This window comes from Danio aesculapii, chromosome 11 (genome assembly GCF_903798145.1).
Source record: "Danio aesculapii chromosome 11, fDanAes4.1, whole genome shotgun sequence".
Taxonomy (NCBI): domain Eukaryota; kingdom Metazoa; phylum Chordata; class Actinopteri; order Cypriniformes; family Danionidae; genus Danio; species Danio aesculapii.
In genome coordinates, this window is record NC_079445.1 from 37,596,956 (window position 1) to 37,611,176 (window position 14,221).

The following is a 14,221-nucleotide window of genomic DNA, read 5'->3' on the forward strand; positions in this document are numbered from 1 at the left end:
TCAAAGCACAAACCAAGCATGAAGACAAAGGAATTTTCTGTAGACCTCTGGGACAGGATTGTCTTGAGGCACAAGGCTGGGGAAGTATACAGAAAAAATTCTGCTGCTCTGAAAGTTCCATTGAGCACAGTGGCCTCCATCATCCGTAAGTAGAAGATGTTTGGAACCACCAGGACCCTTCCTAGAGCTGGTCAGGGAGGTGATCAACAAAGCGATGGTCACTTTGTCTGAACTTCAGCATTCTTCTGTGGAGAGAGGAGAACCTTACAGAAGGACAACCATCTGTGCAGCAATCCACCAATCAGGTTGTGTGTATGGTAGAGTGACTCTCAGACCATAGGAAACACAATTCTCTGGTCTGATGAGACTAAAATTTAACTCTTTGGAGTATATGCCAGGCGTTCTGTTCGGAGAAAACCAGGCACCGCTCATCACAAGGCTAATACCATCCCTACAGTGAAGCATGGTGGTGGCGGCATCCTGCTGTGGGGATGTTTTTCAGCAGCAGGACTGGAAGACTAGTCAGAATAGAGGGAAAGATGAATGCAGCAATGTACAGAGACATCCTGAATAAAAACCTGCTTCAGAGTGCTCTTGAAGTGCTCAGACTGGGGTGACAGTACACCTTCCAGCAGGACAATGACCCAAAGCACACCGCCAAAATATCAATGGAGTAGCTTCACAACAATTCAGTGAATGTCCTTGAGTGGCCCAGCCAGAGCCCAGAGCTAAATCCTATCAAACAACTCTGGAGAGACCTGAAAATGGCTGTACACCGTCGCTTCCCATCCAACCTGATAGAGCTTGAGAGGTACCGCAAAGAGGAAGGGGCAAAAATTCCCAAAGACAGGTGTTCCAAGCTTGTGGCATCATATTCAAATAGACTTGAGGCTTTAATTGCTGCAAAGGTGCATCAACAAAGTATTGAGCAACGACTGTGAATACTTCTGCACATGTGATTTTTCAGCTTTTTATTTTAAATAAATTTGCAACAATTTCAAAACATCTTTTTTCACATTGTCATTATGGGGTATTGTGTGTAATATTTTGAGGAAATAAATGAATTTAATCCATTTTGGAATAAGGCTGTAAGAAAAAATAAATGTGGAAAAAGGGAATCGCTATGAATACTTTCCGGACGCACTGTAATAACAACTTTTTACTAATTACTATAAAACTGTAGTGTATTATTCAGCTTTTGTGGTAATATAATGTCAAAATATTGTTAAAATAATGTTTGTACATATTTATTCTGACCCCACATTTATTGAAATAAATAGAGTAAAAGAATTTTGGCCAAAAGGAATATATTTTTATTGTAAGTGATAACTTGATAAGTGTGTAAAATGTGCTGTGGCTGAGGCTCCATCATATTCTAGATTATGAGTTGCATGGAGAGGATTTAAGACAGGAAACAGGAAATGACAGCAAGTGTGTGAGCTGCATGTTGGTAATTCCTATCATATGAAGGATAAAAGGAAGTTCCTGTTTAGTGGATTCCATGTGTTTCTTCCCTGTTATATTAAAACTTACTAAAGACTGTATAGTTGCTATGCAGTTACTGGGGTTGCAAGGGCAGTCACTCTTGTACTCTTGGCTCCAAGAAGCCCAAAAAACAATAGTCCATCACATGGAAAGCATTGGTTTTATTAGTAGGAAAAGAAATGTTGCAGGTTTTCATGCTAATATTCATCTCTCATAGGTCAGTGTTGCCACAGGCTGTGCTGCACGTGAGAGAAACATTGTGTTTGCCAGTGGCCTCGCCACATTTTTCACCCGCGCCTATGACCAGGTCCGCATGGCTGCCATCTCAGACAGCAACATTAACCTCTGCGGCTCCCACTGCGGCCTGTCTGTCGGTAAGAAATGAAACATTTAGTTTTAAAGGCTCCAGATCCTCACCCTGCTTCTAATAGTCAAGTGCACTGTCTAATCAAAAAGATTACTTGTAAACCCCACCTATTTTTCCAGCACGTCCCACAGATTCCAGCAGTACCTGCCCACTTTTTTAGCAGGATGGGATCCGGAAGAATTTTTTCCATTCATTTGTTTACACAGATAAAAATGCTTTGATAACTTGTTAAAATGTATTGTTTTAACATTTCAAAAATGATTTAAACCCCAAACAGAGACTCACAGAGAGAAAATACTGTGTACATAATGGCTTTAGTGATCAGGAAAAAGAACTATACTCTCGCATAGCATTGCGAATGACACAATCAAAAATGATTAAAATATATGAAGCTATTCATTTCAAGTTGTTAATTTTAGGTGTATTACAGAATACATGCAGAATGTGCTGCATAAAACATGGGAGAGTAGATATACCACATTTGTTACATCATACATGGTGCATCATGGGAGTGGGCGGAGATAAAAAGCTATTTTAGTGCATTTTACTTACTTGATTGCTGGGTTTTTGCACAGCATCATTGGTAATGTTTTCCACCAATAGATCAGCTAATAAACATAGGGTGCGTTCCAATCTGCCTATTTATGCACTATTCAGTGCTGTTTTTAAGTATAAATAATGCAAGTAGTGAGCTCACATTTAAGTAACAAAAAGAAAAAGCACACTTTAAATATTTGGTAATATATTTAAATAAACATTTTTGTAATTTATTTATTTAACAAGGACAATGCTCATTAATAAACAGTCAAACTGTAAATAAGCCAGAGATAGCCACAAGGGGTAATTTTCATCTGTTGCCCCTTGCCCGATTTTAAAAGGCAACCTAAAATCAAAAAACACATCATCACACATACAAAAACAGCAAAGTTACATATGACAACAGGATAAAACATGTAATAATAATTTCTTAAAATGTTAGACAAAAGAATTACACATGATAACAAACTTGATTTGCTTTTAGCCATTTCTTTAACTTATATTTTAAAGTTGAATAATTTGTAACATCCCTTAAATCAATGGGAAGTGTGTTCCAAAAATGACTGGCTCTAATTGAGAAGACTGATTGTGCAAAAGTATAATAATAAATAATAATAATAAAGTGTTAAATGTTGGACTTCTTTCATTCTAAAGTTATTATTAAGCTACATAGTGCATCATTTGGGACACAACTATTTAAAAAGATATGTTTTTTACTAAGCTGAAAAGCGAATAGATATTCAACAGAAGCACATACTATCCATTAACCACTTTGGAGCTCACAGTAGGTTGGTCTTTAAAGATTTATAGGATATCATTAAAATTAATTTCCTTATGAAGATCACGAATGGAGATTTTACTTCCAGAACTCGACTGCTGCACTCTATTCTCCTCTCACTCTCTGCAGCTGTGACTCTTAATGGTGATGTCTTTGCATTAGTTTATGAGCAGCTCACCCCTCCTTTTCCTGAAGCTGTCTTTCTGATGTGTGTTTTGTTCTCCTGGTCGTCTGGAGGTGGTGCGACTCTTTGCACAACCCTTTTCTCCCTCTCTCCCTCCCCCTGTTTCTGGGTGACCTGGCATCCCCTCCGTTAGCACAGGTACACTGCATGCCACTTCGTCTGTCTGTGCACCTGCCTGCCTGTCCATCTGTCGCATGCGTTTGCAGCTGTTTTACATACAGTGCTCTACACTAATGTTGGCACCCTTGGTAAATATGCAACATTGGCTCATTATGAAAATGTAGCCCTAAATACCTTTCTGGAGATCATGACTTATGTAGGCAGAAGTTTGTATGGATGCATTTCATTTTTAAAATAATGCTACGGGGCAGTATGACGCCATTCCTTTTCACGCTTGCCTCTGTGTGGACGGCTTTCCCACTTTTGCCAGTTTGTCAAGTAGCTCGCCATGTACATCAGCGGACTTGAGATGCAGAGAGGAGTTGACCACGAATATGGGGTTCGAGTCTGGTGAAGAACGGTTCTAGAAAGTGGGTAAAACAAAAGCAAAAAAAAAACCAAAAATCAAACAGATAAATAACGGTGAGAATGTGGTTAAATCTGAAAACATCAGACAAAGACTTTTGTTTTTCTGGATTGCTTTTTAAAACACTATTGGTTGGGTTTAGTGAACGAGGAAGGTAGGGGGATTGGTTGGTCAGTCAGTTGAATCTGGCCACTGATGGATTTACGTGAGAAGAGCAGGTGCGAATGGCAATCACGAGAGAAATTTGAGATCTGAAAACAAATTTGGGTTTGTTAAATAAAAAACTGGAAAAAAAAAAAAACTTTCCTCCTGGGACTTATTTGGCGCTCTCCAGAAATGTATATGTAGCGGTACGTGTATGCCTGGTGTGTGTGTTTGTGTTTTAGGAGAGGACGGACCGGCTCACATGGGGCTGGAGGACATGGCTATTTTTAGAGCCATCCCCACTGCCACCATTTTCTACCCCAGTGATGCTGTGTCTGCTGAAAAGGCTGTGGAGCTCGCAGCCAACACAAAGGTTGGCATGTTCTGTCTACCATTATGAGCGGTTGAACAGTTTGGTTTGTTTTTTGTCTGATGCCCATACAGTACATAAAATTAGCACAGCAGAGAGTGTTTGAACACAACAAATGTTCAATACAACTAGTGTATAGTAGAATTTGTGTTAAAAATCAGTTTTGCAATTAATCGAGGTGACTGATAAGATGCAGAACTGCAGTCTAAGGAAACAGAATTATAAGGAATTTAGAAATTAAGAAAAAGCTAATGAAAAAGAAATGTATTTTTTAAAATCTGTATATTGCACTGTAGATTTCTATGAACAGAATTCGTATTTAGATAGATTTCCGTGAGCTTTCTGGATCTGTAAAGTGTGTTTTTCACTGTAGGGTGTTTGCTACATCCGCACCACTCGTCCAGAGACTGCAATCATTTACAACAGCAATGAGGACTTCCATGTTGGCCAAGCCAAGGTAATCATTCATCATTTAAATTGACTGCTTCCGCAGATTTATATACTAAATAAATGTATATCATAGTTTATAAATTTGATCATCTTTGAAGCATACATTCATACACATTCACAGCTTCATTATTTATTTAAAAAAATGATATAAGGCTGTATCCGAAACCATAGTAAGGCTGCATTCCAGTTCAAATGTTTATACCCTTCATTCGCTAACTTCCCTCTGTCTCGTTCCCTCAGATATACGTCACTGATTACGTTAACACAAGTGTCCACTACTGGTGGAGCATTTGAATTTGTTTAAATAGAATGCCTTAAACCAGAGGTGCCCAGAATAGAGCTCGCAAAGTTGGCCCATGGAAACATTTGATTTGACCCACCATCAAACCTAAGAAGAGATTTAGAATGAAGGTTGGCCTAAATGCCTCCAACAGAAATCTCCATTTGTAATTTAATGTAACCTTTTGTTAGTTAGTTTGTTTATTGGGCTCTATGAACAGCTAGTGCTTTCAGCCAACGATAAACTTCCGGTGAAAGGTTTATGGGACTATTTTTAATTTCACATGGTTTCACCTTTTACAGCATCGATGTTTTAATGGAAGTAAAATACATTAGTTAAACAGGCTTAAGCATTCATTTAGTTGTTCAAGTGTAAAACGAGATGAAAGGCAGTGTAAATGCAAGTGCCGTCAGTAGTAGCAGGTGAACGCAGAAACTCCATTGAAAATACTGGGGTAAAATAAATCATATTTTAAGGACATGGTGTGGAAAATTTGAATTTTATTTTGTGTTTCTTTTCCGGTCTGAGACCAACTTTATTTTGTTTATCAATCAGGCAGTGAAGACCACTGATTTTTAATGAAAACGTAATTTTGGAAGGGCACGACAGTTCCCCAGAAGTGCTTGGGCTGGCTGAATGAAAATTAAAAGTCTGTGTTCATATACCCCATTGTTAAGCTACAAAAAAACATGTGAATTGAAATGTTTCAATTAAATGTTGTGCATGAATCAGATTTTTAAAAATTTACATACTGTCCCACGAAGATAAAGGACAATACATAAAACATTGACAAGCAAATCAAGGCAAAGGCAGGTGCAGCTTGACTTGTGCATTCAGCATTGAACACCGTTGTGTTATAAGAGTGTTTGTTTATGATTTAATTGTAAAAAGTTCATTATAAAATGTAAAAGAAATTTATAGATTCAAAACAATTAAACTATTTTTTCTATTTATTTATAAATATTAATAAACTGGGATACTATCAGGGCATTTAATATAATAGTTTGGTATATTTACCTTCGGCCTACCACCCTTAATCAAGTGTGGGTTTTGTCTCTATAAGAAAAAGATTAGGCACCCCTGCTCTAAACCCTTGAGCACTTGCGGAACTACACTGTTGAGACGTCCCAATTACATTGCATTAGTGGACATACTGCATATGTGCTGCAGTGGACAAATGAAGCAGACTAGCTCCCTCAGTCAAAATCGATGGATCGAGAGTATGTCCATGTAAACTTGATGAAGTGACACAATAACATGGAGACAAGGTAACAAGGGAAAGGAAGTTCACAAGTGCGTGTCTTAAAGTGGACTGGAATGCAGCCTGTATGTTCTGAAGTGCACTCAATCAATCCCTTAATGCACCACAAAAATGAGTGTACAACCCAATGTACACTCAGTGGCTAAGGAATACCCATAATACATTTTGAAAGTTTGTGCACTTAATGAATTTCTTCATCTGATCACACAATGAGGTTTCTAATAAATCTGAGGTTTCAGCATTTCTAAATAAATTACTATTATTTCATTGTTAAATTAACGTTTAGAAATCAAAGTACTTTGATTCATTATTAATAGACAGCTTGCTAAGGGTTAAATTACCATCACAGGATCTGAGCGAGTTGATTAAAATCTAATCCATCTGAGGGATTTATCAACCAGCAAAGCACAAACAAACAAAACAGCATCCCTCCTGGTGCATCGAGTGCTCCTATTCACTCCCTTGTTTACGTTCACTCCTTTAAGTGGACTTTATTAGTGCACTAATATAGTAAAGAGTGAATGATATAAAGGGCAATTTCAAGCCTATGTGTTATAATGTGCCACTAATGTCTATATTTTCTGAGCAGGTGGTGTGCCAGAGTAAAGAAGATCAGGTTACAGTGATCGCAGCAGGAATGACCCTTCATGAAGCTCTGGCTGCAGCCGAGCAACTCAAAAAAGGTACAAATGATAAAAAGCAAGGAAATATGTTGATGCAAATAAAATACTGTTACATAAGTACAATTAAGGGTAGCACAATGGCTCAGTGGTTAACACTGTTGTCTCACAGCAAGAAGGTTGCTGGTTCGAGTCCTGAGAAAAGCCAGTTGGCATTTCTGTGGGGAGTTTGTATGTTCTCCCCGTGTTGGTGTGGGTTTCCTCCAGGTGCTCCGCTATCTTCCACTGTCCAAAGACATGCAGTATAAATGTATCCGCTGCATAAAACATATGCCAGAATAGTTGGCGGTTCATTCCGCTGTGGCAACCCCTGATAAATGAGGGACTAAGTCGAAGGAAAATGAATAAATAATTACATTTAAATTTGCAACAGGTGACGCAGTGGCGCAGTAGGTAGTGCTGTCACCTCGTAGCAAGAAGGTCGCTGGTTCGAGCCTCGGCGGGGTCAGTTGGCATTTCTGTGTTGAGTTTGCATGTTCTCCCTGCATTTGCGTGGGTTTCCTCCGGGTGCTCCAGTTTCCCCCACAGTCCAAAGACATGCGCTATAGTCGAATTGCGAAGGCTAAATTATCCGTAGTGTATGAGTGTGAGTGAGTGTGTATGGATGTTTCCCAGAAATTGCGGCTGGAAGGGCATCTGCTTCGTAAAATATATGCTGGATAAGTTGGCGGTTCATTCCGCGGTGGCGACCCCGGATTAATAAAGGGACTAAGCCGGGACAAAGAAAATGAATGAATGATAAATTTGCAACATTATATTGTTTTAGCATCCATAGTAGTCAAAATAAATTAACGTCAAGTCAAATTACCAAAACGTTTATCATTTGTGAGTGTTTTTAAGGTCAGTCAGTTTAAAGCATTTAGGCATAAGAAATTATATTTGTTACTTTAAGAATTATTATTAGTATTCATGTATAGACTTAATTTTTTGAACACAAAACATTTTTGCTGCTTGTTCAAAACAGTTCTTGAGTTTTTTCAGGGACAACTTAATTGTTTAATGTTCAATCAACTTAAAATTGGCAAAAAACAATAAGTTATATTTGCGTTGAGACAAGATAAAGCGGTTGTGTGGAGCCCAGCATTTTTTACAGTGCACTGTATATACGATGAAGACTACACAGTGTTATTTTACATTTGATTATTCAATTTGTGCACCTGAATATTGACTCCCAGCATTGTCATAAAGCATTGTTTATTTCATTTGTATCTACTCAACAATGCTTGTGTTTGGTTTATTATATTTTATTAAGATGCATTCCCTTACAAATTCATCCTAGTGTATCTAAAATGATAAACTATTTCCAAATAAAGCTATTCACTTCATCTGATGAAATTTCACTTAATTTCGCATTATATATTGTAGAAAAATTAAATAGTTTTTTCAACCATATATATATATATATATATATATATACACAACACAGGCTCATTGTGAAAATGTACTCCTGTTTAAATTTCTGGAGAGTGTGAATTATGTAGCCAGAGCTATGTATGGCTGCATTTAGTTAAAGCAAACGCTCTGGGGCGGTATGATGCCGCAGACGGCTTCTGTTTTTTTTTCTCGCTACCAGCTGACTGCTTACCTCCGTGTGGTGGCTTTTCCGCTGTTACGGGTTTGCGCAGTAGCTCACCACGTACGTCGGCAGACTTATGATGTAAAGAGAGGTTGACCGCGACAACGGGGTTTGAGTCCGGTGAATGATAGTACCAGAAAGAAAACAAAAATAAAATAAACAAGTAAATAACAGGGTGAGAATGTGTTATGATCTGAAAATGTTGTCAAAATCAAGCGGCCGTGAGGGATTCTCTTTTTCTGGATTGCTTTTGAAAACACTGTAGGTTGGGATTAGAGAAGGGGGTGGGTGGGTAAGTCAGTCAGTCAGTCAGTCAGTTGAAAGCGGCCTCTGGTAGATATACGCAAGAAGGGCAGATGCCAACGGCACTCGCGAGAGAATTTTAAGATTTGAAAAGCGTACACAGCGCCTCTGGCGGATTCGCGAAAACAAAAACTGCAAAAAAAGTACATCCTAGGACATATTTCGTGCTGTTTTGAAATGTATACAGGGGTACGTATCAATAATGAACCTGGGTTGTATATATAACACTTGATTGTTAGCTGTGCTCACTGCAAAAGACGCTTTTCTTACTTAGATCTTTTGTCTCTTGTCTAGTCCAAATATCTAAAAATTCTTAAATCAAGAAGCATTTTCTAGACAAGTAAAAATATTGCCCTATTTTCAAAAGAAAATATGCCAAAATTAAGTGGGTTTTTCCTTACAACAAACAAAATAATCTGCCAAATGAAATAGACTTGTTTCGTTTTGAATTAATATTAATTTTCTTACCCCATTGGCAGATTATTTTGCTTGTTTTAAGGAAAAACTTACTTAATTTTGACATTTTATTCCTTAAAACAAGACAATATTTTTTGCTTGTCTAGAAAATGCTTCTTGATTTTAGAAATTTTAGATATTTGGCTAGAAACAAGACAAAAATCTAAAGAAGAAGGCCATTGCTTTGTTTTGACCTCTCCATTAGTCAGATACTGTGATGTTTATTATGTGAGCTTTATGTAAACTCTCCACCTGTTGTCTGTCATTCCCCAGAGAGGATTTACATCAGAGTGATCGATCCTTTCACAATCAAACCCCTGGACAATAAAACCATTGTGGACCATGTGCGTGCCACCAGGGGTCGTGTCATCACGGTTGAGGATCACTATTATGAAGGTGGGTCTCAAGCTTTATCCCTTGTCTCAAGTGCACATTTCAGCATGACTGCATTTTCCAAGTAGCATGAACAACTCGTATCGAGGAGAGGAGACCGTGGCTGCGTGCGATTGGCTGACTGGGAGAAACATGATGTGTTGGCGAATTGTCATTGGATGAAAGGTCATGAGAGGCATTGTGTTGTCATAATCGCTTGATTTTTTTTGTTTCTTTTTTGGCGGTGTCTCATTCTGTTCATTCAGGGGGAAAAAAAGACAGAGAGAAGCGGAGGGCTGTCAGGTCTCCTTAAGCAAACGTACGGCCGCAGGGCTTGTTGTGACCTAGATAACACAGACGGCCCTGGACCTGGCATTACTGCCTGCGTGCCAGAGGAGCAGAGAGAGAGAGTGAGAGAGAGAGAGAGAGAGTGAGAGAGTTTAACATCCAAAATCATTGTGAAAGCAAACATGCCCTCTGCCCCGCGGGACACAAAGAGGATAGAGATGGACAGAGAGAACATGCGAGGGATGTTGAGCGCAGAGGCATGCAGGGATAAAGAGAGATTTGGATTGGTTTTTTTAAGGCATGATGCTCCACATGTCAGGGATTTAGAAGCAGAACTTGTGTCTGAAGGTCAAACATTGGTCTTTATGCACAGGTGGATGATAATTTTAAGAAGAGAGGCCAATTCTGATGTGGTTTCTTGCTGATAAAAAGAGCTTAAGCTGAACTTTATTTTTGCTAAATAAATAGACCTGTTTTAACCAGATAGGACCAGAAAAGTGACTTATGCTTCACGTTAAAGGGGTGGTTCACCCCGTCATTATTTTCTTATCCTTCACTTGTTGCAAACCTGTTTGAATTTCTTTTTTCAGTTGAACACAAAGGATGACATAATGAAGAATGAGCAGCCACTGACTTCCAAAATGCTTTACGATCCTACTATAGATATCAATGGCTGCTTTTTCACCAGAATTCTTCAGAATATTGTGTTTTGTGATCAAAAGAAGAAAGAAATTGATACCTGTTTAGAACCAATTGAGTATCAGTAATTGGTCATTGCTGGTTGAACTGTGCCTTTAAGGGTGTTGTAGGTCACTTTAGCAGTTCTAACATCTATCCCGTGTAGACACTGAATTAAAAGATTTTTGTTTATTAAAATAAAGTAGATTTTTTTAATCATTCAAAAAATCATTCATTCACGGCTCGAACCAGCGCCCTTCTTGCTGTGAGGTGACAGCGCTTCCCACTGGGCCACCGTGCTGCCCAGATTTTTTTATTATTAGTTGAAAAAAAAAATAGAAAAAAAACTTTCTCTTTTGTGATCAACAGAAGAAAGACATTGATAAAAGTTAAAGTAAATGGTGAGTAAATTGTCCGGTAGCTCGACACGTACGTTGACGACCTGAGATGCACATAAATAGTTTCCGCATAAATACTGAGCAGCATATATTATATGTGTGTGTGTGTGTGTGTACGTGTTATTGTGACACATCAGAACACAAATCTGTATAATGACATGGATATTACACAGGTATTATAAGAAAGTGGTGAATTATGAAATCCTCATTTCTCAAAAAGCTTAAAGCAGAATGATTTTTTAAAGAGTAAAACTATACACAGTTTCCAAGAGTTGGTTTATGGGGATGGAATATACAGTTTGTACAGTATAAAACCCCACAATTGTAATATGTGTTATGTAATGTCACCACAATTTATAAAATCAAACCTGTGTGTGTGTGTGTGTGTGTGTGTGTGTGTGTGTGATTTAGGAGGAATGTCTTTTTTTTCAACAGTAACAAGACAAAACATGACAAAAACAACTCATTACTGTAATGTCCCCACAATTCACAAAAACAAACGTGTGTGTATGTGTTTTAGGGGTGAACAAGAAAAAACTTGACAAATACAACTCGTTACTGTATATTTCTGTTACCACAAACATAGACATGATTTTCCACAACACTTATTCCAGTAATTTGCTAAAAATATTATTTCTACTGTAATTCCACAGGAGGCCTAGGGGAGGCAGTGTGCTCCGCTATCGTCAATGAGCCTGGCTTCACTTTCCAGCGTCTCGCAGTGGCTCAAGTTCCCCGCAGCGGCAAAATGAACGACCTGCTAAAGATCTACGGCATTGACCGCGACTCCATCACTCAGGTGGTGCGGAAGATGCTCAGCTCCTCGGCCAACGCCAAGTGATCCTGCTCGCTCTGCCCCGCCCACTCCAACCCCAACCAATCAGATAACACTGTGTCACATGACTCCTGTTCTTCAGATTGTGGCCCCTCCCTCCACCTCATTCACTGTCAATCACCCTAACGTGAGTAAAATAGTAATGTGAGAAACGTGCTGTACATTTTGAAGTAATGTTCACTTTTTGTTTTGGGTTTTCATTACAAATGCACTACAGGTTAAATGTTTGGGGTAAGATTTCTTTTTTTTAAATAGAAATTAAAGGGATAGTTCAAGGTTCAAGGGATAGTTCACCCAAAACTGAACCTCCACTTGTTTTGGGGCTTTCTTCTGTTGCACATATGTATATTGAAGAATTTTGGAAACTGGTTTCTATTGACTTCCTATTTTATTTCCTACTATGGATGTCAATGGCTACAGGTTACAAAATTTTTCAGAATATCTTTTTTTGTGCTTCTGTTTAAGAGAAACAGCAACATAGGCTCATTCTGAAAATGTACCCCTATATACATTTGTGGACATCATTTGTCCAGTGGCTTACAATGTACGTCGGTAGACTTGAGACAAAGAGAGGAGTTGATCACGATGACGGTGTTCGAGTCCGGTGAAGAAAGATTCCAGAAAGCCTGTAAAACAAAAACAAAAGCCAAAATAAAATAAACAAGTAAATACCAGGGTGAGAATGTGGTAAAATCTGAAAACATGGTAAACATAAGGCAAGGGCTTTTCTTTTTTTGGATTGCTTTTTAAAACTGTCGGTTGGGTTTGGGCTAAGTGGGTGGGCAGGTCAATCAGTGCTTTCGAAAACATTATTGGTTGGGTTTTAGGGAAGGAGGAGGGTGGGTCAGTCGATTAGTCAGTCAGTCGGTCATTCAATAAGTGAGTCGACAGCGGCCTCTGGTGAATTTACATGAGAAGAGCAGGCACGAATAGCTTTTGCGAGAGAAATCTGAGATCTCAAGAAGCATGAACAGCGGCCTCTAGTGGATTCGCGAAAACAAAAACTGCCAAAAAACATACCTCCTGGGATGTATTTGGCGCACTTCAGAAATGTATATAGGGGTACGTATTCAGAATGAGCTTGGGTTGGAAAAAGGGTCCCACTTTATATTAAGTGTCCTTAACTACTATGTACTTGCATCAAAAAACAAATACAATGTACTTACTGTGTTTATAATGTATTTGAGAACACTTGTGGTGCACTTATGGGTATGGTTATGGACAGTTGTGGTGGTATGGGTAGGTTTACGGGCAGGTTAAGGTGTAAGGGATGATCAACAGTGTATTTACAAATGTAATTACAGAAATTAATTACAGATGTAGTTACATACAGGTATTTAATCAAGCATAAGTATGATGTAAAAACATGTATTTACACAATAAGTACATTGTAATAAATCATTAATTTCGGTGTAAGTACATATTAGATAAAGCCACTTAATATAAAGTGGGACCAAAAAAAAAGAGATTTATAAAGGTTTGGATCTACTTGAGTTTGAGTAAATGGTTAATTTTGTTTTTGTTGTGAATTATTCCTTTAATCATTTGAATTAATATAGATGCATTCAATTTATCAAAAAGTATGTTTATATGTTACAAAAGATTGCTATTTCAAATAAAAAATAGCAACGCAGCTGTTTTTAACATTGATAATACAAAATGTCATAGCAACAAATTAGCAAAATAAAGTGGGATCGCTTGACTGAATACTGCAGTAAATTCAGCTTTAAAATAATTACATGTTAAGATCTATTCAAATAGAAAAATTGTGTTCATTTTTCAACATTTTTACTTTTTTATCAAAGAAATCCTTTTTTTTTTTTTTTTTCAAAAACACTAACAAATCTTACCAAACCTCAAGCCTGTGAATGCTAGTGTTAATGCAAATACACACACAGGAGTCTTTTACAAGCTCTTCTGCTGTAATAACAGTTTAAAATCTACATGAAATCACATTTACAATAATTTCTACTTGCATAAAACAATGTATTTCAAACAAAACATGTTTGTAAACAAACTGAACACTGCAAAAAAGCTTTTCTTGCTTAGATTTTTTTGTCTTGTTTTCTTGTAGACAAACAAAACATTTTGTCTTGTTTTAAGAAATAATATGTCAAATTAAGTGAGTTTTTCCTTAAAACAAACAAAATATTCTACCAATGGGGTAAGCAAAACAATATTCCTTTTGATATGAGATTATTTTACTTACCTCATTGGCAGATTATTTATAGAAAAACTCACTTTTATTATCAA

The 14,221-nt window shown here is 37.7% G+C and overlaps 1 protein-coding gene across 1 annotated transcript in view; it reads left to right on the plus strand.

Moving 5' to 3' along the window:
- The window catches only part of tkta (transketolase a), a 34,159-nt gene extending 20,161 nt beyond the window's left edge, over nt 1-13,998 (plus strand). Inside the window, exons 9-14 of the mRNA XM_056468707.1 lie at nt 1,703-1,859; nt 4,264-4,394; nt 4,765-4,848; nt 6,972-7,065; nt 9,671-9,793; nt 11,787-13,998. Of these exons, the coding sequence (XP_056324682.1) occupies nt 1,703-1,859; nt 4,264-4,394; nt 4,765-4,848; nt 6,972-7,065; nt 9,671-9,793; nt 11,787-11,974 (777 nt within the window). The 3' untranslated portion in view covers nt 11,975-13,998. The remainder of the gene's footprint in view (nt 1-1,702; nt 1,860-4,263; nt 4,395-4,764; nt 4,849-6,971; nt 7,066-9,670; nt 9,794-11,786) is intronic.
- Nucleotides 13,999-14,221: the final 223 nt, after the last annotated feature.